Source organism: Podarcis melisellensis (assembly GCF_964234715.1).
Source record: "Podarcis melisellensis genome assembly, chromosome: 7".
Classification (NCBI taxonomy): Eukaryota; Metazoa; Chordata; class Lepidosauria; order Squamata; family Lacertidae; genus Podarcis; species Podarcis melisellensis.
Window position 1 is genome coordinate 6357400 of NC_138539.1, and position 26200 is coordinate 6383599.

Below are 26200 nucleotides of genomic sequence, written 5' to 3' on the forward strand. Positions count from 1 at the left end.
TTTGCAACCAGTTCAGCTCATTCTGCTGAAACTGACTCATAGGAAGAAGTCTTCTATAGGAAGTGCCCAGGCCACTCCATCATACTCTATTTCAGATGGTGCCCCTCCCATTGTTGCTGAACTCCAACTCCCATTAGCCCCAGCCAGTGATGGTGGGAACCACATGGCTTACCCCTGCTCTAGGCAAATCATTAAACCGCCTTCAGGATCAGGAAGCAATGCCCTTCCCTGGGTTAAGGGGGAAGACCTACCAATGGCTATCAGAATGCCTATCAGCTTTTCCCCATTCCTAGTCTAGCCATGAGATGAACAGCTGCCAATGGGGGTAGCTTTCAGTCAATGAAAAAAGAAAGATTTAAATGGCAAGGATGTTTCATATAACTGCCTAAGCATGCAAGCAGTGGTGGTGCCCGGGAAAGGGGATCTGGGAACCAAAAGAGTACTTATCAAAATCATATTGCCGTTTTCAGCGGATAATAAATCAGTTTGACACCCTGGTCATATGAGTGACATCCTACTTTAGATTCAGGTAGGTAGCCATGTTGGTCTGATGCAGTCAAAATAAATATTAAAAAATTGTCCAGTAGCACCTTAGAGACTAACTAAGTTTGTTCTGGGTATAAGCTATACCCAGAACAAACTTAAAAGGTAAAGGATCCCTGACAGTTAAGAAGTCCAGTTGCAAACGATTCTGGGGTTGCGGTGCTCATCTCACTTTACTGGCCGAGGGAGCCGGCGTTTGTCCGCAGACAGTTTTTCCGGGTCATGTGGCCAGCATGACTAAGTCGCTTCTAGCAAAACCAGAGCAGTGCACGGAAACGCCGTTTACCTCCCCGCTGGAGCGGTACCTATTTATCTACTTGCACTTTGACATGCTTTCGAACTGCTAGGTTGGCAGCAGCTGGGACCGAACAATGGGAGCTCACCCCGTCGCAGGGATTCGAACCGCAGACCTTCTGATCGGCAAGCCCAAGGCTTAGTGGTTTACACGACAGTGTCATCCGCGTCCCTAGAACAAACTTAGTTGGTCTCTAAGGTGCTACTGGACTTTATTTATTTATTTAACCCTACTTAAGAGGCCACACAAACGTCACAATGCCAAATAGTCGTTGTCATTCCTCACATAAACTCTTCCCACCAACAAAGGAGCTGTGGATCCACTTTTAGAACAACCTGTAACCAATTCAGATGGAAGATAGTTGTTCAACAAACGTGCTGTTCTGCTTAAATAGCCCTCATCAGAAAAGAAAACAGCAACATAGTAGGCAATTTGGAGGGAGGATACTTCTGATGAAGTAGAGAAGTCTACAAAAGCTTATGATTAAGCTTATTGGACGAAAGAAGAATGGCAGACAAAATTAATGGACTACGCAGAATTAGATAAAATGACAGGAAGGATTCGAAACCTGCAGGACCAGAGATTCACAGAAGATTGGAAGAAATATACAAACTATTTGAAGAGCAACTGTAATCAACAAATTACGCTAGTAGGACTACAAGAAGTTTTGTAAGGAGAAATATATGAACCATTGAAAAGTAGAAAAAGAATAGAGATATTAGTTATGAGATTTAAATGTAATAGTGAAAGTAAGAAATATACTGTATTAAGTGATTAGATAATTTTCAGAGGTGATTGATGGAAGTAAAAAAAAATTGTATAAGATGTAAAAGCATGTTTAATTACTGTTGAAAATGATATGTTAAAAAACTAATAAAAAATTATATATATTTATATATATATATATATATATGGTGGTACCTCGGGTTAAGTACTTAATTTGTTCCGGAGGTCCATACTTAACCTGAAACTGTTCTTAACCTGAAGCACCACTTTAGCTAATGGGGCCTCCTGCTGCCGCCTCGCCGCCAGAGCACGATTTCTGTTCTCATCCTGAAGCAAAGTTCTTAACCTAAAGCACTATTTCTGGGTTAGCAGAGTCTGTAACCTGAAGCGTCTGTAACCTGAAGCGTATGTAACCCGAGGTACTACTGTATATAAGAAAAATAAGCTTATTGGTTTTTAAAGTCCCACAAGATTCTTGGTGTGTGTTTTTCCTGCAAGCAACCAACACAGCTAACCTTCTGGAAACCATAAGGGCTTGGTGATTAAGACTTAAGTGTTGCAGCATGCTAATGACACGTCACAGGCTGGTGACATGCCCACTTTAAAGCAAAGTGGCACATCTCCATTTCACAACATCTTAGGAAGTGGCGGCGGTTGTTTCTTTTTCTTATTTTTTTAATCTGCAAAAACAACACACTCACCTTGCAAAAGGAAATATTTTTTTTTTAAAAAAAATGTCTTCCCCTGCCCCCAAGCTCCTAACATGTAAATAAAGGCCAAATAAGGAAGTTGACAAATTAGTGAGACAGGCGAGATAATCTTAAACTCCTGCAATCTATTATGTATATACAAGGGGATCTGTGGGAAAGAAGCTGTGTTGTCGTTGTTTTTTCCTTCTCAGCCTCAGGGTGGATTTACCAGTTTGTCAGCGCATCAGGAACACGCTAACAGCTTTGCACAGTTACATAGCACAGAAATGCAGCCGCGCTGGTTTTAAACGGATCTCAAGAGTGAGTAGAAAGCGATTTGTTCCACCTTTCTCCTGCAGTCACCAACCCTGCGAAAGCATAGCAACTTAGTCCCTTTTCCCCCTTTTACCTGGTACATTTCCTTTTCCCTTTCTCTAGGGACACCGACCAACACGCAGATCTCCAGCACTGAAGAAGGGAGCACATCTTCCATAGCAAGGGCGCGGAGCCCGCAAGAAGCCGAGGAACCCGGGCTGCTTCCTGCCCCTTCCAGACGCAGCCCACAGACCCTGGACAGCCAAGTTCAGTTCCTCCAGCCCTGTAGAAAGAAGGGAAGAGGAGAATGGAGGTGAAGGCAGCAGCCTCCTGGCTTCCGAGAAGGAAAGAAAGAAACCAGGTCTGTGTCATCCGCTATGGGAGGAGCCTCTGAAAACTCCTCACTCAGAGGGCTGGATAAAAGTTAAAAACCAACAGGGATAGAGGGATCGAAAGGAAAGTTGACACCTGCAAGGAGTAGCAAATCTCACCCCATGGCACTTCTGTCTCCAAGAACCCTTTGCAACGAAACTGGGAGGGGGGGGTGTCCCAAAATAAGGAATAAAAGGAGCCTTCAGTCTCTGCTCACCCTGGGATGGAGGGGAAAGGAAGGGGTTGCCTGATCTACTCTTCACTTATTTTGGGTGCATTTTTTCACTTCCTTTTTTAATCTCAAAATTGACACCAAAGGGGGGTGAGATGGGGGGCTCCCTCGTCCCGATTTCTTCACCCGACCCCAAAATTTGGGGAGGGGGAATTTGTTGGCCAGCTCACCACATTCAAATATTATTATTATTATTATTATTATTATTATTATTATTATTATTATTATTATTAATACCCCGGCCATCTGGCTGGGCTTCCCCAATCACTGTGGGGAATTTCCAAAACACTAAAATACAAAATAACCTATTAAACATTAAAAGCTTCCCTAAACAGGGCTGCCTTCAGATGTCTTCTAAAAGTTTGGTAGTTGTTTTTCTCTTTGACATCTGGTGGGAGGGTGTTCTACAGGGCGGGCGCCACTACTGAGAAGGCCCAATGAACAACACCCCAATGAAGGGGGTTTCGTTGGGAAACTGGGGGTGGCATATAGCCCTAACTTCAAGCTCAGCTCCCCAACACCCACAAAATAATGTGGGAGGGGGAGGAAGCAGTCCTCTCTTAAGCTGACTCTAGGAGAGTTGGAAGGGAACCCCAAAGTCATCTAGTCCAACCCCCTGCAATGTAGGAATCTCAACATATGGTCGCCCCACCCCAACATCCAATTTGAAACCGTACAGGACCTTGCTTAGCTTTGCAAATGTGCCAGCGGTTTTATTTTAATCTTGTTTTTAAGTTGTATTCATTCAACTTGTTTTTATTATTGGTTGTTAGCCACCCTGAGAGCCAGCCTTGGCTGGGGAGGGCAGGGTATAAATAAAATTTATTATTATTATTATTATTATTATTATTATTATTGCACACACACACCCCAAACGAAGACAAGAAAGCGAAAGCAGATGCCCCGGTGGTTTTGAAAATGGGGGGGACACACCTTCTCTCCCCAATATTTCCTTAATGGTTTAGAGAGCTCCTGACCCCCCTCAAAAAAGTGGGAAGCAAAAAGACACCCCCAAAAAAGTGGGAGGCAAAAAAACACCCCCAAAATGGGGAAGGCCAAAAAAAAACCAAAATGGGGGAAAGAAAAAGACACCCAAAAAAGGCACCCCCAAAAAAAGAGGGAGGCAAAAAAGACACCCCCAAAATGGGGAAGGCAAAAAAAAACAAAAGGGGGGAAAGAAAAAGACACCCCCAAAAGGCACCCCCCAAAAAGAGGGAGGCAAAAAAGACACCCCCAAAATGGGGAAGGCAAAAAAAACCAAAAGGGGGGAAAGAAAAAGACACCCCCAAAAGGCACCCCCCAAAAAGAGGGAGGCAAAAAGACACCCCCAAAATGGGGAAGGCAAAAAAAACCAAAAGGGGGGAAAGAAAAAGACACCCCCAAAAGGCACCCCCCAAAAAGAGGGAGGCAAAAAAGACACCCCCCAAAATGGGGAAGGCCAAAAAACAAAAAAAATATAATAATTTGGGAGAAACCTCTAAAGAGCTGCCTCTGAGGTGCTTCTCCTCAGTGCCAAGTGGGGTGGCAAAAAAATGGGGAGGCGCCCGCCCCCCAACTCAATCTCTCCTCAGCCCAGTTAAAAAGGGGAAGGTATGGAAGACACACACGGCCCCTTCCAGGAAGAAGGGCCGGCTCCCCTCGGCCGAGGAAAAGGGGGCGCCCTCAGACCCACCCCCCAGTCCCCAAGGCCAGCCTCCCCCCAGCTGGGACACCCACACGCCCCACCGCGCCGCCCCTGCCCGGGCTTCGCCGAGGCCTCGGCGGGCGGGAGAGGCGGAGTCCCGGGCGGCTTCCCTCGAGCAGGGGAGGAGCGGGAGAGGCTGCCCGCGGCGCGGAGGCAGGAAGTCGGGGAGGAGGAGGAGGAGGAGGAGGGCGGAGGCGGCGCGGGCGGCAGAAGAAGGAGGGAGGGTCCGGACGTATTTCTTATGGCTGTTATAGGGCAATCGATTTAAAAAAACCAAAACAAACCCTGGTAGGATTTATTTTTAGATTTCATCAAGTTTAATGCACCACTAGTGTATGCATATAAACTCTGTTTGTTTCATCAAGTTTAATGCACCGCTGGATTTTTATTTTTTTGTGTACATATATACATATATATCTATACACACACACACACACACACACACATATATATATACACACATACATACAGCATAGCTGTCAACTTTTCCCTTTTCTTGCGAGGAATCCTATTCGGAATAAGGGAATTTCCCTTTAAAAAAGGGAAGCATTGACAGCTATGACATACAAACACACATACACACACATACATAATCCCTCTTTAATTATTTCATAAAATTTAACACACCGTTGCATTATGTGTGTCTAATCTTTTACTTTTTAAAAAAAAACAACACCTCTTTATTTATTTATTTCATGAATGCACCACTTGATCGTTTTTGGGTTTTTCAATAATAATAATAATAATAATCCACTCAAAGTGGTTTCTGAAAAGGCAAGGCAATACTGCAAAATGGAGAGAAATCCACAGCCCTGCTTCACGACATATGTAAGCTAAAATGGCAAAAGCAGATCAGAGTTTTACCTGAACTTTCTAAGCTTGTCTAAACAGGAATGCTTTTAGTGGGTGCCGAAAAGAGAAATGCGAAGGCGCCTGCTTGGTCTCAATTGGCAGGAAGTTCCAAAGTGCTACACTAAATGACCGAGTTCTTGCAAATGCAGAACAGTTATTAGGTAGCACCTGTAAAAAGGTAAAGGTACAGGGACCCCTGACAGTTAAGTCCAGTCGCGAACGACTCTGGGGTTGCGGCACTCATCTCGCTTTACTGGTCAAGGGAGCCGGCGTTTGTCCACTTCCGCAGGCAGTTTTCCGAGTCATGTGGCCAGCAACGGAACACCCAAACCAGAGCAGTGCACGGAAATGCCGTTTACCTTCCCGCCGGAGCGGTACCTATTTATCTACTTGCACTTTGACGTGCTTTCGAACTGCTAGGTGGGCAGGAGCTGGGACTGAGCAATGGGAGCTCACCCCGTCACGGGGCCTCGAACCGCCGACCTTCCGATCGGCAAGTCCAAGTGGCTCAGTGGTTTAAACCACAGCGCCACCTGTGTCCAGGTAGCAACTGTAGTAGTGCCAATTAAAACTACAGTGGTACCTCTGATTACAAACGGGATCCATTCCGGAGGCCCGTTCGCAACATGAAAGGAATGCAACCCGCAGCGGCATGTCTGCGCACGTGCAGGTTGCGATTCGCCGCTTCTTTGCATGCGCGGGACATCATTTCGCGTGTCTGTGCATGTGCGAGCGGTGATACCCGGAAGTAGCCCTTTCTGGTACTTCCGGGTCACCACGGGACGTAACCTGAAAGAACGTAACATGAAGCGGACATAACATGAGGTATGACTGTATACACAATATATAAATCAATTTGATTTTCTCTATGGTTCTTTTTGTTTCTTCACAATATCTTTTGTTTTCTCATTACCTACTTACAGGCTGTCTTTTTAGGAATTCATGGCAAGCTCAGGCATCATAAACTCACTCTCACACACTACAAATTTCCAATAATATTATGAACAAACATTTAAAAACACAGGGCCAGTTAAAACAGATATAGTGCTGCCCACCTCGGCAGAAATAAAAAAGTTAACCATTATAAGATAGTGCTCTAAAAATAATGCTAGTAATGGTTTGCAGAGGAGTAGCTGTATTTACAGAATGTTAACCATTTCCTTTTCTTCCTTTTCTTGTAAAGTTAATATTATTATTTCATGTATAATGTATATAAAACAGAAGGAACAATTATGACAAACAGGCAAAAACTGAAAGATGAAAAACAAGGCGTCACAATTGCTCTATTAGCAGTAGCTATTGTTCCTACAATGAATCATGGGAGACCGGTGTTCCATGATTAGAAAAGTTCATGTATTGGTGGAAATAGCAATAATAGTGTTCGCCTTCCCTTGGTTGGCTACATCTGTACTGTATTTCTATTATTCTGTTCCGAATTAACTGTAGAAATGGATGACGGGCCTCCTCAAGGCATAAGAAGGCTATTAAATTAGGGTTACCAGACGTCCCCGTTTCCCAGGGACAGTCCCCGGATTTACGAATAAGCCCCCAGACAAATTCCATCCCTGGAATGTCCCCGGATTTCATCTCATGTCCCTGGGAAACGCAGCAGCGGCAGTCTCAGCAGCCCGGAGCAGTTGGCTCTGGCTGGCTTCAGGAGCTGCTCAGAAGTCCCCATATGATGGTGGTGCAGGGGCTTTAAGATGCAGCTTCTGGGCTGCCTCCACATTCCCTGACCCCAGCAACTAAGCTGCGAAGGGAGGCTTCATGCTGCCTATTGAAGCAGCCTCCCAACTCCTACTTGCGTGCAAGCAGGAGGGGGCAGGGATCTCTCAGGCAACCGGGAAGCCTCCCTTCCCAGCTGAGGGATCCCTGCCCCCTCCTGCTTGTATGCAAGTAGGAATGGGATTGGGGCTGCTCTGATGGGAAGGGAGGCATCGCGCTGCTCAAGTCTCGCCGCTGCCGCTCTCGGCCCTCCTTCTCCGCCTTCCATGCCTGAACCACCTCGCACCGCTTCCCCACCACCACCAACGAAGAACCAACAACTCAGGGGCTGCCCAGGCTCAGGGAGAAAGGAGATAGAAGCCTCGGAGGAAGTGGTGGTTGAGGTCAAGGCAGCGGCCGCCCCCTGCTACCGCCATCACTGCAGCATCAACATCCCAAACGTGTATTTATTTATTTATTTAAAGTGTCCCCGGGTTCATTGAAAAAAAATCTGGTAACCTTATACAGTGGTACCTCGGGTTACAGACGCTTCAGGTTACAGACGCTTCAGGTTACAGACTCCGCTAACCCAGAAATAGTACCTCAGGTTAAGAACTTTGCTTCAGGAAGAGAACAGAAATCACATGGTGGCAGCAGGCAGGAGGCCCCATTAGCTAAAGTGGTGCTTTAGGTTAAGAACAGTTTCAGGTTAAGTACGGACCTCCGGAACGAATTAAGTCCTTAACCTGAGGTACCACTGTATTAAATGGCAAAGAAAACAATTTCCCCAGTCGCTGTGGAAAGAAGCAGTCGCAGATTTGAAACAGTAAGAAATGTTCCTTTTTTGGGGGGAAGGGCAGTATTATTCATAATGTATCCATAGCTCAGTGCAAGTTCTGTTGAGGGCTTACACCCAGGAAAGTGGGTAGGGGGTTTCCAGTGTTTATTTGCTGCAGGGAAGGGAAGAGGAAACTGTTGCCCTCCGAATTTTGTCGCACTACAGCTCCCCCCATCCCTGAACATTGATTATGCTGCCTGAGCATAGCTGTCAAGCGTCCCTTATTTGGCGGGACAGTCCCTTACCCCAGCGCCGTGTCCCGCTGCTGCTGTCCCTTATTGATGATGTCCCTTAAATTTCCCAGGTTTCAAAGGAAGCAGCTCCTCTCCCTCCCTCCTTGCCGGCCAGGGAGGAGGGAGGCTCCAACTGTGTTGCTTGGCTGCGTTGCTCACCCAATAAGAAGTCTAATAACGACTGGGGGGTAGAGCTTGCATGCCTTGTGCTGATCAAATCGGCTGTGTTGCCTGGGGACTTGCCTTTGCTCAGTGCTTCCCAGCGGAGAGGTGACAGTGGTTTTCCTTGAGGCTTGAGGCTTCGTTTGGCTGCTGGCTGGGCTTTCTGCCTTTGGCTCGGAGGAGCTCAGAAGTTGAACATACCTGTGTTTGGAAAATCCCTTATTTTGGCTGCTGATCCCTTATTTTCGAGGCTGCTGGTCCCTTATTTTCAAATCTGTAAGTTGACAGCTATGTGTCTGAGGCTGATGGGAATTGGAGTTCAACAACAACTGGAAAGCCACACGTTCTCCATGCCCGCTTTGCTAAATTAATGCAGCCGCTCATAACAGAAGTTCTTGGGGCAGTGTGCAAAAGGGGGGGGACCACACACAACTTTAAAACAGGCCTCTGTGCGTGTTCTTGCAAAGGTCGCATAATAAGAGAGCTAGATTATTTGCTCAAGTTCACATCTCATTCAAATAATCAACATGCAACTCAAATCTATCCTTTCTGGAAGTTATTATGGAGTACACCTTATGCATATAACGTCAGCTGAACCGTACAGACTTACTTGTGTAATCTGTCAAGGCAAATACTTGTATAAATTGTGATAAGCCTGAATGACAAGGTTATTGGAGGAGGTTATTGCAAGCTGCAGCCGCCAAGCCAATTGGCATATTTAAAACACTGCATTTGGGTGTTCAGATTCACACATTATACCATACAATGCCTTTGGTCTTTCCTGCATCTGTTTTTCTCTGCGTAAGAAATGATATTAGGAAAAGGAAGAGAGCTGTGTTTAAATCAAAGTACAGCATCACATGTGAATTATGGGCGCAAGAGACAATAAAAAAACATTCCTTGTGAAAACAGATTCAAACTAAATTCAGACCTTGAGCCGGAAGGAAATAAAGATAGAGAGATGTCTCCAAAGGGAAACACAGAGAATGAGATGTACATTTGCACTGACGGTCTGCATCATCAGATACAAATCAACACTCCACGTCCAGGGTCCAAATGACAAAGATTCAAATCACGTAAGGTGCTCTCTCCTTCACAAAGGTTGCCATATTCCCTTCAGTAGAGGGGGCGCACAATTTTGGTGCACAATGGAGCATTGATGGAGGACTGGACTGGGCCATAGACCCTTGATAGGAAAGTAGAACTCTGCCTTTTTGTTGTTGTTGATTAATCGTTTAGTCATGTCCGACTCTTCGTGACCCCCTGGACCAGAGCATGCCAGGCACTCCTGTCTTCCACTGCCTCCCGCAGTTTGGTCAAACTCATGCTGGTAGCTTCGACAACATGTCCAACCATCTCGCCCTTGGTCTTCCCCTTCTCCTTGTGCCCTCAATCTTTCCCAACATCAGGGTCTTTTCCAGGGAGTATTCTCCTCTCATGAGGTGGCCAAAGTATTGCAGCCTCATCTTCAGGATCTGTCCTTCCAGTGAGCACTCAGGGCTGATTTCCTTCAGAATGGATAGGTTTGATCTTCTTGCAGTCCATGGGACTCTCAAGAGTCTCCTCCAGCACCAGAATTCAAAAGCAACCATTCTTCGGCGATCAGCCTTCTTTATGGTCCAGCTCTCACTTCCATACATCTTTACTGGGAAAACCTTAGCTTGAACTATACGGACCTTTGTCAGCAAGGTGATGTCTCTACGGACCTTTGTCAGCAAGGTGATGTCTCTACGGACCTTTGTCAGCAAGGTGATGTCTCTACTCCAGCAGGAAGGTAAACAGCGTTTCCGTGTGCTGCTCTGGTTCACCAGAAACGGCTCAGTCATGCTGGCCACATGACCCGGAAGCTGTACGCCGGCTCCCTCGGCCAATAAAGTGAAATGAGCACCGCAACCCCAGAATCGGCCACGACTGGACCTAATGGTCAGGGGTCCCTTTACCTTTAATAAGCACTGGCAATTTATGCTGATTCAGGTTTGATTTTCACCAATTTCTGTTACATTGTGTTAGTGTGCATGTTGGGAACCTGTGTTACGTGTAGCCATTTGCACCATGTAGCAACCTGAGCTGCGTCTTTGTGATTCACATATTAGCTGTATTCCTGCTCCAATGTAGGGGGGCAGCAACTTGCAAAATCATCAGTTTCATAAAGCAGCAGGTTACCATAACTTCTCTAATAGAAACACACTCAAGTATACATTATCACATTTATTTTGGCCCTTTGAGCCATCACCACATTTGGAAAGGAAGAAGAAGAGTTTGGATTTGATATCCTGCTTTATCACTACCCAAAGGAGTCTCAAAGCGGCTCACATTCTCCTTTCCCTTCCTCCCCCACAACAAACACTCTGTGAAGTGAGTGGGGCTGAGAGACTTCAGAGAAGTGTGACTAGCCCAAGGTGACCCAGCAGCTGCATGTGGAGGAGCGGGGAAGCGAACCCAGTTCACCAGATTACGAGTCAACTGCTCTTAACCACTACACCACACTGGCGGGAGGGACACAGGCCTTCTCTGTTGTGGGTGCCAACATGATGGAGTCCCTGGCTCGTCCAATCATTTGTTGATGTGGCCAGGTCTTGCTCAGAGGATAGAGTGGCTGTAGCTTTGGCGAGGATCTCCAAGTAGCGCCATTTTGGAGGACTAGCATTGCATTCCAAAGGTTCAGGTCCTGGGATATCCAGTTTAAAAGATATCGGGTAGGAGATGTTCGGAAGAAGCTCCTGCCTGAGACCCTGGATAGTTGCTAAAAGTGTATTGCTATAGCACTGTATTGCTTTAAACTGACCTGGTATAATGTTTCCTAACACCTTCCAAATGGACGTCTGCATCATGTTTGCTTTCCATTTTCATCACACTTTTGCTGGTTGCAAGCCTACGCCCACTTACTTGGAAGTAAGTCCCATTGATCTCAATGAAGCTTACTTCTGAGTACACACACCTAGGTTTGCATCGTTAGTGAGAGAATTACATGTTCTGGTAGTGGTTTATAATGCTGTTTGTTTGGAATTGTTTGTTTTTAATGTTGTGTTTTCAGATCAGTAATATTTTATTATATTAATGCGTTTTTATGATTACCCACTTTTTTACTTCTGAACAGAAAAGCGGGATGTGAGGGTATTAAAATATTTCTTTACAAAACAGGGGCTACCCACGCACTCCCTTACAAAAAGCTAAAGCTCTGATTCCCATTCACTCGTTTCTCTCCTGTAAAGAACATTCACACTGAATAATCAAATTCAAAAGCTCTTTGAAATTCACAATATTTTTCCCATCGCTCTTTCCTCTTCTTGGTTTCATGCATCGGTTTCCTGCAGTTATTTTTTTCCAGTTCATCAAAGCGCAAGGTGAATTTCTTTTTCTATCCATATAAAGTGAATTATTCATCACGAACTTCATTGTTCATCTTCTTTTTCCTACTTACCGTAGTCTTTTCCCTTCATCCATTCTAATGCATTTAATGAATTCATTGTGGGACGTGGGTGGCACTGTGGGTTAAACCACAGAGCCTAGGACTTGCCGATCAGAAGGTCAGCGGTTCAAATCCCTGCCACAGGGTGAGCTCCCGTTGCTCAGTGCCTGCTCCTGCCAACCTAGCAGTTCGAAAGCATGCCAGTGCAAGTAGATAAATAGGTACCGCTCTGGTGGGAAGGTAAACGGTGTTTCCGTGCACTGCTCTGGTTCGCCAGAAGCGGCTTAGTGATGCTGGCCACACGACTAGGAAGCTGTATGCCGGCTCCCTCGGCCAATAAAGCAAGATGAGCTCCGCAACCCCAGAGTCGGCCACGACTGGACCTAATGGTCAGGGGTCCCTTTACCCTTTACCTTTGGTTTAGGGGGTCCTTTTTCTGACACTTGGGAAACTTTCTCAAACTTCACTTGCTTCAGCCTTGAGGTCTCGTCCTTATTGCCTCTGCAACCTCAAGATGTTCCTTGTTATCAGCATTATTACTGCTCCTCCAGTGCTGTCTCAAGGATTATGCGTAATCTTCTCTGCACCTTGATCCAGGTTATTGCCATACAGAGCAGACTTCAAAAGGTAGGCTGGTGGGTTTTATTATTATTATTTATTTGCAGCACTGATATGTTCAGCCTCCTACCAGGAAAGGAAGTCTCACTCTGATTGCAGAAAGACCTGAGGCTTGGTGAACCATATCTAATTTGCATTTACAGATGATGGTGATGATTTCAAATTTATTTACATTTATTTATTACATCCCATGCCCTTTTGAAGGGACACAGGTGGCGCTGTGGGTTAAACCACAGAGCCTAGGGCTTGCCGATCAGAAGGTTGGCAGTTCGAATCCCAGTGACGGAGTGAACTCCCGTTGCTTGGTCCCAGCTCCTGCCAACCTAGCAGTTCAAAAGCATGTCAAAGTGCAAGTAGATAAATAGGTACCACTCCAGCGGGAAGGTAAATGGCGTTTCCGTGCGCTGCTCTGGTTAGCCAGAAGCGGCTTAGTCATGCTGGCCACATGACCCAGAAGCTGTACGCCGGCTCCCTCGGCCAGTAAAGCGATATGAGCGCCGCAACCCCAGAGTCGGCCACAACTGGACCTAATGGTCAGGGGTCCCTTTACCCTTTACCTTTATGCCCTTTTGAAATGTGTTTTTTTGGGGGGGGGGGGTTATTGGGTTGTCGTTTTTATTTTTATTATGTATTTTTATTGTGTATTATGTATTGTGTGGTTTTATATATTGATTTTATTATCTGAACCGCCCTGAGACCCCTAGGTATAGGGTGGTATATAAATAATAATAATAATAATAATAATAATAATAATAATAATAATATTTAAAATGCAGTAAAGCAGCTACATATAAATTCAATAAAACAGGTAATACAGTCCAAAAACAATGCATTGTGTAACAATAGCAGTTCCAAAGCAGCTCAACAAACCAGCTGCAATGTGTTGATTAAAACCTGAGAAAATAATATAGCTTTTTAGCCACCTGCCTATATTATGTGAAGCAGGGGCCAGGCAAATGTCATTTTACACGGTCTTAAAACATTGGTGGTCCAACTGTGGCAAAAAAAAATCAGCCAAACAAAAATCTTATGTGTTCGGATTTTTACTTTTTGAAAGATGGCAACCCTATCGCTGTCTGTGTTCACAGGTACACAGCCTCTGAACACACAGGTTCAATTTAGTCAGGCCTGGCACACCCATGAGGCAAGGTGAAGTCACTGCCTCAGGCAGCACGATCCACAGGGGCAGCAGATCCGGCCTCCAATGAATGTATTGCTTGCTGCTGCTGCCGCCATCACTGCTGCAGAGGTAGCAAGAACTGAGGTGTGCTGAATGGAGACTAGATCTGCCATCTCCTCAGGAGCCCCCCTAAAATGCAGATCTGTGCAATGTATTGACTATTAGCCATGCTGACTGGGGCTTGATGGGTGCCGGAGTCCAGATCTGACCATCCCTATTTCAACCAATCGGCACTAAACCATGTGTTAATTCGTAGTTCTTTGGGGTAGTCACAGTCCCCTCCTGCTAAGGAGAAAGATGTTCACAAGTCGCTAGCTCCGAGCTCACTGTCCCTCGCTTGCGCACTGTTATGTACTGAGTTGAATAAGATCCAAATTGCAGCAGTCTGATTGATCCTAGAACAATAGGATTCAGAATGCAGCAGTCTGATTGGTCCTAGAACAATAGGATTCAGAATGCAGCAGTCTGATTGGTCCTAGAACAGTAGGATTCAGAATGCAGCAGTCTGATTGGTTCTAGAACAATAGGATTCAGAATGCAGCAGTCTGATTGGTCCTAGAACAGTAGGATTCAGAATGCAGCAGTCAGTCTGATTGGTCCTAGAACAATAGGATCCAGAATACAGCAGTCTGATTGGTCCTAGGACAATAGGATCCAGAATGCAGCAGTCTGATTGGTCCGCAGGAGCCACCCAATCCAACTCCAGGTGGAAGTGAATCCACAACCTGATTGGCCTGCAGGAGAATCCCGGAATTAGCCAATCACGTGGGGCCCATTGTGTAAATAATGTACATAAAGCAGACATTTTGGGGGAACTTCCATTCTTCCTCACTACTATGAGCTGAATAAAGAGCATGAAATCCACACTCAACTCTGAGTATATTTCACGCACTCTCTTTTCTCCGAAAAGTCTGCAACCACATCGCTCAGCCGAGCGCAGACAAGACAATGCGGTCATCAGCCCGTGATCACAGCACGGCACATTCCCCATCGCTTATTTAGTCGGGGGCTTGCTTCGGTGCACACATGCAAACGAGGCTGTAACAAGCGTGACACAGATTTCTCGTTTCCGCTCAAGCGGAATGCGGCGGTCTAGACAAAACCGGATAAACCTGGTTCACAGCCACGCTGGACAACCGCAAAACAGCCAAGTCATTTGCCCCAAAGCAGAAAAAGCCACAATCGTGTTTCACGCTTCAAGGTGCTGAGGCCAGCTTTCCTTCTGCACTTTGAGAACCATCAGTCATTTTAGTGAGTTTTAACTAACAGAACTGCTCAGATTGCTGAGAGGTTTGGATATGCTGTTTGGCGCTAGTATTTGGAGGCTTGACCTCCTTAACTGGTGCAACCAGAATTTTCTCATCCTGCCTCTGACTTGGGTTGTCTTCTCTGTGCAAAATAAGACTGCCCATGTCAGAGATCCCAGGCCCTACCTGGAAACATTGCTAAGCTCTGGCGATGATCCTAGTGAGGTAAAAAAACTTTAAGACGGTGTCATTATTGAAATCTTGCCTTTTCCTCCTTCCTCCTTGGTTTAGCTCTATTTACCACCAGAAGGTCAGGCCAAGAATAGGATCAAGGAAGTTATGTGTACCAACCCACAGCAAATTATTTTCCCCCAAATTGGCTCAAATATTGACTTCCTTTGCAGAATAGTTTCGTCTGCTTTCAAGTTACTTAGATGCCACAATGCTCTGCAAATATGGTGGTATCTGAAGCAAGACAGGTGTTATGTACTGAGTTGAATAGGATCCAAAATGCAGCAGTCTGATTGGTCCTAGAACAATGGGATTCAGAATGCAGCAGTCTGATTGGTCCTAGAACAATAGGATCCAGAATGCAGCAGTCTGATTGGTCCGCAGGAGCCACCCATTCCAAACTGCGGGAGGCAGTGGAAGACAGGAGTGCCTGGGACAGGTGAGGCTGCTGATCCCTTATTTTCGAGGCTGCTGATCCCTTATTTTCAAAACTGAAAGTTGACAGCTATGCCCCTCACAAGGTCTGAGGGACAGTGGACCGGCCCCCTGCTGAAAAAGTTTGCTGACCCCTGCATTAGTGCCTCTGACAATTGGGGGCAGAGCATTGGCAGCCCTTCTCCTCCATGCATTGCTTTCATCCTCTTTCAAAGCGAGTCAAGGTGGTGCCCATCACTGCCTCCTGTGGGAGCAAGGCCCCTAGTCTGACTATGTGTTTTCTGAAAAAGCACTTTCTTTTACCTCTCCTGAATTTTCCACCATTCAGCTTCACTGGACATCCACAAGTTCTAGAGAGAAGCAGAAAAACCTTCTACTCTCCCCATGCCTTGCAGAATTTTTTAACCTATCATGTCCCCTCTTCTCAGCTTTTCTCTGGGTGAAAAATCCCCAAATGATGTAATCCGTCCTCCTAGGGGATTTGCTCCATCCCCTTGGTTGTTTTGGTTTCTGAACCTTTTCTGACTCTGGAATATTTGAGTCAGACCTGTTTTTAATCTTTGTAGGAAGCTGCCCAGAGTGGCTGGGGAAACCCAGCCAGATGGGCGGGGTACAAATAAATTATTATTATTATTAATATTATTATTATTATTATTATTACTACTACTACTACTACTGCTACTACGGAATCAGACCATTTCCCTACCTACCTGAGTACTATCCACTCTAGCCTTGCCCCAAATGCTACCTCCAGCTGTTTTGGACTACAGGCTGGTGGGATTGTAGTCTACATGTAGGGCAAGGATTTTAAACTACGGAATGCCCAGAACAAATTTCTGTGCTCTGTCCAAATTATGGTCCATCTCCATATAGGCCAGACTGGAAAGCGACATTTATTTTGAATTCACTCATTTTTCATTTGAAAAAGGAGGAAGGGATTTAGACTGACAACGCAGCCGTAGAGCTTATTCCCTTTCCCCCAGAAGAATATTGGATTTTGCATCCGTTGATTTACCCTCCTCCTATTTTCAAAGGGTCTGGAGGGTCAATCAACTGCCTTAGTCTTTTTGAGTTAAATACATAGGCTTGCAGTATTTGACGTGTTTTGTATGTGCTGTCTTAATCAGGCAAGTGCAAATAGCTGTCTTCATTAAGCAGGAGCCAAGCCAAGGAAGTTCTTAAGCAAACAGTAAACGCCCAAAGCATTTTCCTGCTTTTCTAAGCCATTGTTATGTACTGAGTTGAATAGGATCCAAAATGCAACAGTCTGATTGGTCCTAGAGCAATAGGATTCAGAATGCAGCAGTCTGATTGGTCCTAGAACAATAGGATTCAGAATACAGCAGCCTGATTGGTCCTAGAACAATAGGCTCCAGAATGCAGCAGTCTGATTAGTCCACAGGAGCCACCCAATCGAACTCCAGGTAGAAGTGAATCCGCGACCTGATTGGCCTACAGGAGAATCCCGGAATTAGCCAATCACATGGGGCCCATTGTGTAAATAATGTATATAAAGCAGACATTCTGGGGGAACTTCCATTCCTCCTCACCACTATGAGCTGAATAAAGAGCATGAAATCCACTCTTGACTCCGAGTATATTTCATACATACTGCCCTAACCATTTTCAGTAGAGAGCATATTTGTATCTACCATCTGAATCTGCTTTCCCAAGGCGCTTTCTTCATTGGTATTCATAAATAAAAACACATGGAAATCAGTGAGGCATATCATGTATTTAATTGACTTGCCAGGTGAGATTCCAGAACAGCAGGCATGCTAGTCTTTGCACAGCAAAGACAAGGGGTGCTGGGCTGACTTAGAATTTTTCTGCAAGGAAAGCTCAGGTTGTCTGTAAGGCAAAAGTGTAGAGAGTGTTACCTGGAATATGATATTATCATGAAAATTGTGACTATTCTCTCTTGAAGCTCATCAGCATATGTTAAAGCTACATGTTGTAGAGAGATAATTTATTACGGTCAGAGACCAGCTTATAAAACACAGAAGGAAAACAAACAATTAAAACAATGTACAACAATAAATGTAAAAACAATGTACAACAATAAACTACCCTAGGGAGTTAACCCAGAGTCAGCCATGGAACCGAGTTTGGGGATTTTCTTAACGAACTAGTTTGAGTTGGGAGATGGTCTGCGCCTACAGATCTGTACACAGAATCTGGCGACCATCCAGGTTATCTTCTGATCTTTGCCTAAAAGGAAAAGGTCAAATTTTTGCTTTTCCGGGAGGTCAGCAAGCCTCACCAGTAGGGGATCAATGGTCTTACTACGTGCCTCTTCATAAAAGGGACATCTAAAGAACGAGTGTTCTGGGGTTCCTATATCCCCCCAATGAACAGGCACAAAGTCTCTGAGCATATGGGACTTTTTAAAAGGCTCCTTCCAGGACTGGCGAGGGCAGAGCCGAGCTTCTGGCGAGTGTAAAGGCCCTTCTTGCATTTTTCGATACGGCTACATGTTGTACATTTAAAGCACATGACTTTCGCCCATTGATCTTGTAGTTTGTAAAGAGTGCTATGCATTGTACAGTACCTGCTAAATTCAGTGAAACTGGCCGCTGGCTGCAGAGAATCTGGGAGGGCTGTTTCTCCCCACTCTTTCCCATCAAATCACCAAGCATGAATAAATGTTTCTGTAATGGGGAGATCCCCTTTGCTGATGTAGGACCAGAAACATAGAGTGAATTATGGCCACTTCCAATGGGTTGCTTAGCAACCCAATTGCTGCCAGCTCATGTAATATACCCAGGAGCAGAAGTAGGTCAATTCTGATGAGACAAGTGGGGGAAAGTCTCTGGGAGCTGGAATGCCAGTTTGTTGTGCATGCCTTCGCAATGCAGGCCCCTTCGTGCCCTCGGGCAATGGCTTTCAGGGTGGCAGGTGGGTCAACCTTCAGAACACCTAATTCCTTGGTGCAGATGATAAAAGATTGAACGGAGGCATAAAGGCCCCAGTTGCTGCTATGGTGGACTGAGGAGTTTTCTTCTGCCTTGGGGGTATAGTTAAACCAGAATCGGGTGCTAGACTGTGATGTGTCCTAGAATACTCAGACAGATCCATCTTTTGCATTCAAGGAGCATATATCTGCCTACAGGTGGAGTTGTGTAGACTTAGTCTTAGATGGTTTAAGCAAGTAGGGCTACGATACGATAATCTTTATTGTCATTGTCCCATACAGAACAACGAAATTGAAAAAATCTACATCAGACATTCAAAAACCCACAAGCCTGCTATCCCAGCCTGGTTAACCCCTAGAAACTCTGGTGCCCCATAATTGAATACAATATACTCCCATAGAGACTCCTTACACTGTGTTTAAAACTAAAATCGCATTTGGATAGAAACTGTTTCTCAGGTGGCTAGTCCTAGTCTTTATAACCCTGTACCTTCTTTCAGAAGGCAGAAGCTGAAAGAGATCATTTCCTGGGTGCGTACTATCCTGCGCTATCTCTGCTGCTTTCGTATGACACCTGGAAGCATAGATTTGATCCAAGGTGGGAAGAGTGCAGCCAGTTATTCTCTCCACAGTCTTTGCAACCCTGGACAGCATTGCTTTTCCCCTGGCCACGCAGCTCCCAAACCACACACACGGACTATAAGTTAAAACGCTCTCCACAGCACAATGGTAAAATGCCATCAACAGGTCCTTTGAGAGATTGTTTTTCCGGAGGATTCTCAGAAAATATAACCTCTGCTGTGCTCTCTTCATCAGGTCTTTGCTGTTTTCTCCCCAGGTTAGGTCATCTCTCAACTCCATTCCCAGAAATCGAAACACGAGACCTGTTCCACACACTTCCCCTCAATAATAAGTGGCTAAATATTCAATTTATATTTCCTAAAGTCCACAATAATCTCTTTTGTTTTCTTTAAATTAAGGAGTAAGTTGTTTTTCCTGCACCACTCCCCCAACTGCTCAACTTCCTTCCTATAGGCCACCTCTCCCTCTCCAGCCGTGATTAAACCAACCACTGTTGTATTATCTGCAAACTTAATGATCTTATTTGGAAATATGAGGTTGCCTTATACTGAGGCTTCCTCTGGTCCATGTAGCTCAGACAGGGGTTTTTCCCAGTCCTCTGGGACCTTTTGCAAGCGTCAACTCCCTTGGAAGCTCTATTCATTTGGGATGGACTTAGGATAGGTTCATGGATGAGAGGTAAATGTTATGCTTCCTTTAGGTGAAGAAAGACCTAACGTAACATTTTTAAAGCAGTAGGGAGTGGTCTGGAAACACCTTCGCTGTGTTCAATAAGAAAACAACAACACTCCTTTTCTGTCCTGGAATGAGTTCTGGAAATCAAGTTCTGAAAATTTCCATCAAGATTTTGTTTGACATGCAGAAAAGCCAGTTGTGGTGGTGGACGCCGATTGGCTAGCGCATGTGACGTTACCAACACACCCTCTCTCTCAATCCCCATTCATTTACAAATGTTGGCTGAAATATACTCGGAGTCGAGAGTGGATTTCATGCTCTTTATTCAGCTCACAGTGGTGAGGAGGAATGAAAGTTCCCCAAAATAGCTGCTTTATATACGTTATTTACACAATGGGCACCACGTGATTGGCTAATTCTGGGATTCTCCTGTAGGCCAATCAGGTTGTGGATTCACTTTCACCTGGAGCTGGATTGGGTGGCTCCTGCAGACCAATCATACTGCTGCATTCTTCTAGGACCAGTCAGACTGCTGCATTCTGAATCCTATTGTTCTAGGACCAATCAGACTGCTGCATTTTGGCAAATATTATTTTTAATAAGGTGAAAAAGTAATGTATAAAGGCCGCTCTAATTCCATAGATGCTTCTGTTCCATTGACCCCATCTGCCCCGTCTTGGTCCCAAGCTCCAGCAATTCCCATGGCCTCACTTCTTGTCCTTCTGGTCCTTGTTTGCTCAGACCAGGTCACTGCTACAGCCTGTCTCACAGCTCAGCCAAGGCCTGATAAGTTCACAACTATGATCGCCCATCCAGGCAACAACTGCTAATATACTGGATCGTATATGAGGAATGCCTTGTGAAACTCAGGAGCCATATGGATAGCCATACAGCATTCCCACATGTCAGAGGCAAAGTTGGCTCCAGTTCTGCTCATGATAAATTAGAAAGAACAAATGGTGGAAAACAAGGCATGTAGGCATCTGGTTGGCCACTGTGAAAATGGGAAGCTGGACTTGATTGTCTATTGGCCTGATCCAGACACTTATTCTTCTGTTCTTATGTCTGACCATAGCCAGCCCTTGCCCCTGCATGTCCATAACCAGTCCTGGGGGTGTCACTGCCTTAGTCTAAGTGCTGCCTTTGTAAAACCCAGCAGGGAGCAGGAGGAGAACCTTCTAGAAATAGCTGGTTCTGCCTGTTTTTGGCTGTAGCGCCACCTACTGTTTGTCTCCCTGCCTTCTGCCCTACCAGCCCCAATGGGCACCAGCTGCCCCTGTTTATACCCCACCTTTTAATTTTATTTAAGGAACGCCCAGGGCAACTGACACAAGGAGATACAACGGACAGCTACCATCAGTACAGTAAAACGGTAAAGACCAAACGCAGCAGGAGAAGCAGTTAAAAACCAACCCATGTGGGGATGCAGATAAAACAATGCACACAATTGCTCACGATCAGGGGCTCTGCAGACATGGCTTCTCCTTCCCCATCTGAGAGTGTGGGGCAGGGAAAACTCCCTTTGACAGCCTCGCAAGAGAAGAGAGGGAGGGGAAAAGATGGGTGATGAGCCAGAACGTTGGCTGCAAGCCCCTAGGACAGCTTTGTTGTCCACAGCAAGCAAGCGCATATGCTAACATTTTAGCAAAGTAGAATTGTTTTGGCTGCAGTGGAGAATCTCTTCTCCCCAAAACTAGAAACGGAGAATGCATCAGCCAGCATCCGATTTTCTAAAAATGCTGAGAGCAGAAGCAGCTGCTTGAAATTTCCCTTGGCAGGTTCGCACGAGTAGGAGATGCTCGCCCAGTACGGAACTGGCAACTTCTTTCTTTTAAGAAATGTTACCCCTTTTTTCTATTATTTCTCATCAAGGCCTGCTCTGCCAATTTCATTTGGCACTTGCCACTTCCCCAAGCAATAGGAAGTTACAGTGCAGGGTCAGTTCCCCATGAAAGTGGGAAGGATTGAAGAGGTATAGGCTGGTTCCGTGTTTATATCCAAGTTGAGCACGAGTGGAACAAGCAGATCTAAGGACATTCAGTGCTATTCCAGAACCTAAGAAGGGGCTGAGTTGGACCAAAGCATATCTAGTCCTTTCTATTTCCTCCAGTCTCACTGGAAGGACAGATCCTGAAGCTGAGGCTCCAATACTTTGGCCACCTCATGAGAAGAGAAGACTCCCTGGAGAAGACCCTGATGTTGGGAAAGATGGAGGGCACAAGGAGAAGGGGATGGCAGAGGACGAGATGGTTGGACAGTGTTCTCGAAGCTACCAGCATGAGTTTGACCAAACTGCGGGAGGCAGTGGAAGACAGGAGTGCCTGGCATGCTCTGGTCCATGGGGTCACGAAGAGCTCTGCATATTCCATCATCTTCATCTGCCACTCTTCAATTGTTGGTACCAATTCCTGTTGCTTCCATTTTTGGCTAATAAACTCCTTAATTTCCTTCAGAATGGATAGGTTTGATCTTCTTGCAGTCCATGGGACTCTCAAGAGTCTCCTCCAGCACCATAATTCAAAAGCATCCATTCTTCGGCGATCAGCCTTCTTGATAGTCCAGCTCTCACTTCCATACATCACTACTGGGAAAACCATAGCTTCAACTATACGGAGCTTTGTTGGCAAGGTGATGTCTCTGCTTTTTAAGATGCTGTCTAGGTTTGCCATCGCCTTTCTCCCAAGATTTTGCGACTGCAGTCACCATCTGCTGTGATCATGGAGCCCAAAAAAGTAAAATCTCTCACTGCCTCCATTTCTTCCCCTTCTACTTGCCAGGAGGTGATGGGACCAGTGGCCATGATCTTCGTTTTTTTGATGTTGAGCTTCAGACCATATTTTGCGCTCTCCTCTTTCACCCTCATTCAAAGGTTCTTTAATTCCTCCTCACTTTCTGCCATCAGGGTTGTGTCATCTGCATATCTGAGGTTGTTGAAAATGAAAAATAGAAAAACTTAATAAAAAGTATACAAAAATAGAGAGAAGTCTACAAGCAGGACATGAGGGCAGCAATAGTCCTGTCCTGATGTTGATCTCCACTAGGTGGGTTCAGATATATATTGCCTTGTTTCGGAGGTATGTTGGTTTTATACATATAGACATCATGACCAGTAGCCATTGATAACATTTTTCTCCATAAATTTTTCTGATTCCCTTTGAAAAACATAGTTATCTCAGCATCTTGGCTGTCCTTTGTCCTGAAATGGCTGCCAATCAATGTCATTTGGTGCATTTAAAGAGGGAGGAGTTCAGAGGAGGGCAACAAAGGTGATAAAGGGTCTGGAAAAACCAAACCTTATGAGGAACAGTCGAGGGAATTGTTTAGCCCAGAGAAGAGAAGGCTGAGAGGAGAAATGAGAACCACTGATGGACTCTCCTTCACGGGAGGTTTTTCAACAAAGGTTGGATGGCCACCTTCCAATTTTGTTCCCAGTTTTATAAAATTCTACCATGTCCCTCCAACCAGTTCTCTCTCTCTCCCCTCCATCCCTAAACTGAGAAACCTGAGACATTATAGCCTTTCCTCATAAGGACCGTGTTCCTGCCTCCTGGTGATTTTGCTTGTCGTTTTCAGAACCTTTTCCAGTTCCACAATATCCTTTCTCGAGGGGAGTGCGTAGTTTCTTAACAGCGCCGGGAATTGTAGTTCTGCACCCTTAACAAACTACAGTTCCCAGGATTCTCTGGGGCAGGGGGAGACCCACGCTTTAAAGGTGACCTGTGATTCTTTGGGAACTGTAAGCGTGACCTTAGATCGCTCATAACAAAAGCATCAGCCACCCTGCCATTCTCTAACACGGCACTAGAGGAAGCTAAAGCCACACACATTGTGTAAGATGCTGAGGCTCAAGACCTAGATCAGTCACTTACAAGAGTTCCCTCTAAGCCTTAAGAAAAAACACTGCAATTATCCTTGTGTGTGCAGTCATGTTTCAAATGATTGAAAGCAATTGTAGCAGAGGACTCAAAAAGTGCAGGGAGGGTTTGTGTATGGAGAGAGAGAGAGAGAGAGGAGATCAGCTTCAGAATCTCAAAAATAAAATAGAGATAAAATAAGCACTCTCTGGCCCTTACACCAAACAATCATTCTTCTTAAACTGCCCCGTGATCCTCTGGTGAAGGGGAGTATATGAATTTAATTGATAATAATAATAATTCAATGGCTCGCTATTTTACATTTAAAGGTAAAGGGACCCCTGACCATTCGGTCTAGTCGTGGCCGACTCTGGGGTTGCGGCGCTCATCTCGCTTTATTGGCCGAGGGAGCCGGCGTACAGCTTCCTGGTCATGTGGCCAGCATGACTAAGCCGCTTCTGGCAAACCAGAGCAGCGCACAGAAACACCGTTTACCTTCCCACCGGAGCGGTACCTATTTATCTACTTGCACTTTGATGAGCTTTTGAACTGCTAGGTTGGCAGGAGCAGGGACTGAGCAATGGGATAAAAAAGGAAGATTGTAGATTAGTATACTATGCAGTTACAGCAGCAAGGGTAGTGTTAGCCCAGAGGTGGAAACAGCAGGAAATACCAACGGTGGAGGAGTGGAGATCAAAGCTGCTAGACTACGTGGAATTGGATAAACTCACACTAAAAGTCAGGTATATAAGAGACCAAAAGTTCATCAAAGATTGGGGGAAATACATAGATTATCTGGAATCTATTAGTGAGGGAAAAACAACGCTAAAGGGATTCAGAGACGCACTGTGAAAGACTATGAGTTATTGTGTAAAGAAAATAGGAGATAGAGAAAGGTATAATGACAATATAAGCTAAGAAATGTGTAACCTTAATCATTACTTCAAATGATTTACGGGCAAGCTAAAGGAAGTCTTGAAAGGGAAGGTTATGTAACACTGCTGACGTGAAAATTATAATTTTGTGTATCTTCTTCTTATCTTTTTTTCCTCTTTTTCTATTGCTGTTTGTTTGTGTAGTATTCTTTTTTGTTTAACTGTGTCTTAGTCTCTATTTTTTTTTCATGGAATGAATCAATAAAAAGAATTTTGAAAGACTAAGCCGCTTCTGGCGAACCAGAGCAGCACACGGAAATGCCGTTTACCTTCCCGCCTGAGTGGTACCTATTTATCTACTTGCACTTTGACATGCTTTCGAACTTCTAGGTTGGCAGGAGCAGGGACCGAGCAACGGGAGCTCACTCCGTCATGAGGACCTTCTGATCGGCAAGTCCTAGGCTTTTTGGTTTAACCCACAGCGCCACTTGCGTCCTATTTTACATTTATGTTAAGGCAATTCACAAAATATCATAAAACAACTAGCTTAGTACAAAAATAGGAACAACTGAAGGCTGGTTTGATAACAATGTGAAATGAGCTTCTAAGGCAGAGACCTTTTAATCCAGGTGGGAAAGCTTGCCGAAGCAAAAATGTCTTTAGTTGTTTCTAGAAAGCAGAATTCTGAAAAATGCAAGGAGGGTCTTGCTAGAGCTGGGGTTGGGCTCATTCCACTCAGACGTAGACAATATCTGACTTAACGATGGCATGAATTTCCCTGCTCAGGCATTTGCGAGGGTTCATTTGCATAATATCTGAGTTGGGGGCAGAGTAGCGTTGCCTCTGATGCAGACAATTGTTTTGATCGGACCGCCTGACCCATTTTTGCAGGGCGCCGCCGAGCGCCGCCGGTTAGGACGCCACGTTAACAAGAAACAGGCAGACAGGGAAGGTCACAGCCAAACACAAACATAGGAATAGAGATTATGGACCACTCAGATGAAGAAAGAAGGCATAGGAACCAATCCAGGTTCTCTGATGGGCTCCTGTTCCCGGCATTTCCTAAAGCCTTTGCCTTATGGTGAATGGCAGTTCTGATTCCCATTTCGCTTATTCTTTTCGCGATGCTGTGGTGGAGGATGCCAGGGTTAAATCTCAGGATCTTAATTGTAAGAAACTGGAGAAGTGTGAAAACACCTACGATAAATGAGTGGCAGCTCCAAATGATAGAATATCTGCTATGATGACGGGGAGAGTCAGTGGATATCCAAAACAGAAAGTACAGAAAGAAAATCTTTAAAGAATACCAGGGAAACTATTGTAATATTGTAATAGTATTGTAATATTGTAATACAGTGGTACCTCGGGTTACATACACTTCAGGTTACATACGCTTCAGGTTACAGACTCCGCTAACACAGAAATAGTACCTCAGGTTAAGAACTTTGCTTCAGGATGAGAACAGAAATCGTGCTCCAGCGGCGCAGCAGCAGCGGGAGGCCCCATTAGCTAAAGTGGTGCTTCAGGTTAAGAAC

The 26200-nt window shown here is 45.2% G+C and overlaps 1 protein-coding gene across 4 annotated transcripts in view; it reads right to left on the reverse strand.

Annotated features, from left to right (window-relative positions):
- The window catches only part of DENND3 (DENN domain containing 3), a 45714-nt gene extending 40806 nt beyond the window's left edge, over positions 1-4908 (reverse strand). The window contains exons 1-2 of one of the 4 annotated variants that reach the window (XM_081918666.1): positions 4889-4908; positions 2663-2851 (exon numbers count right to left, since the gene is read on the reverse strand). In XM_081918666.1, coding sequence (XP_081774792.1) covers positions 2663-2746 — 84 coding nt within the window. In that variant the 5' untranslated portion in view covers positions 2747-2851; positions 4889-4908. Of the gene's footprint in view, positions 1-2662; positions 3033-3059; positions 3281-4105; positions 4160-4888 lie in introns of those variants that run through there. The other 3 variants (XM_081918665.1, XM_081918664.1, XM_081918663.1) reach the window with 3 other exon arrangements.
- Between the last annotated feature and the right edge of the window lie 21292 nt (positions 4909-26200).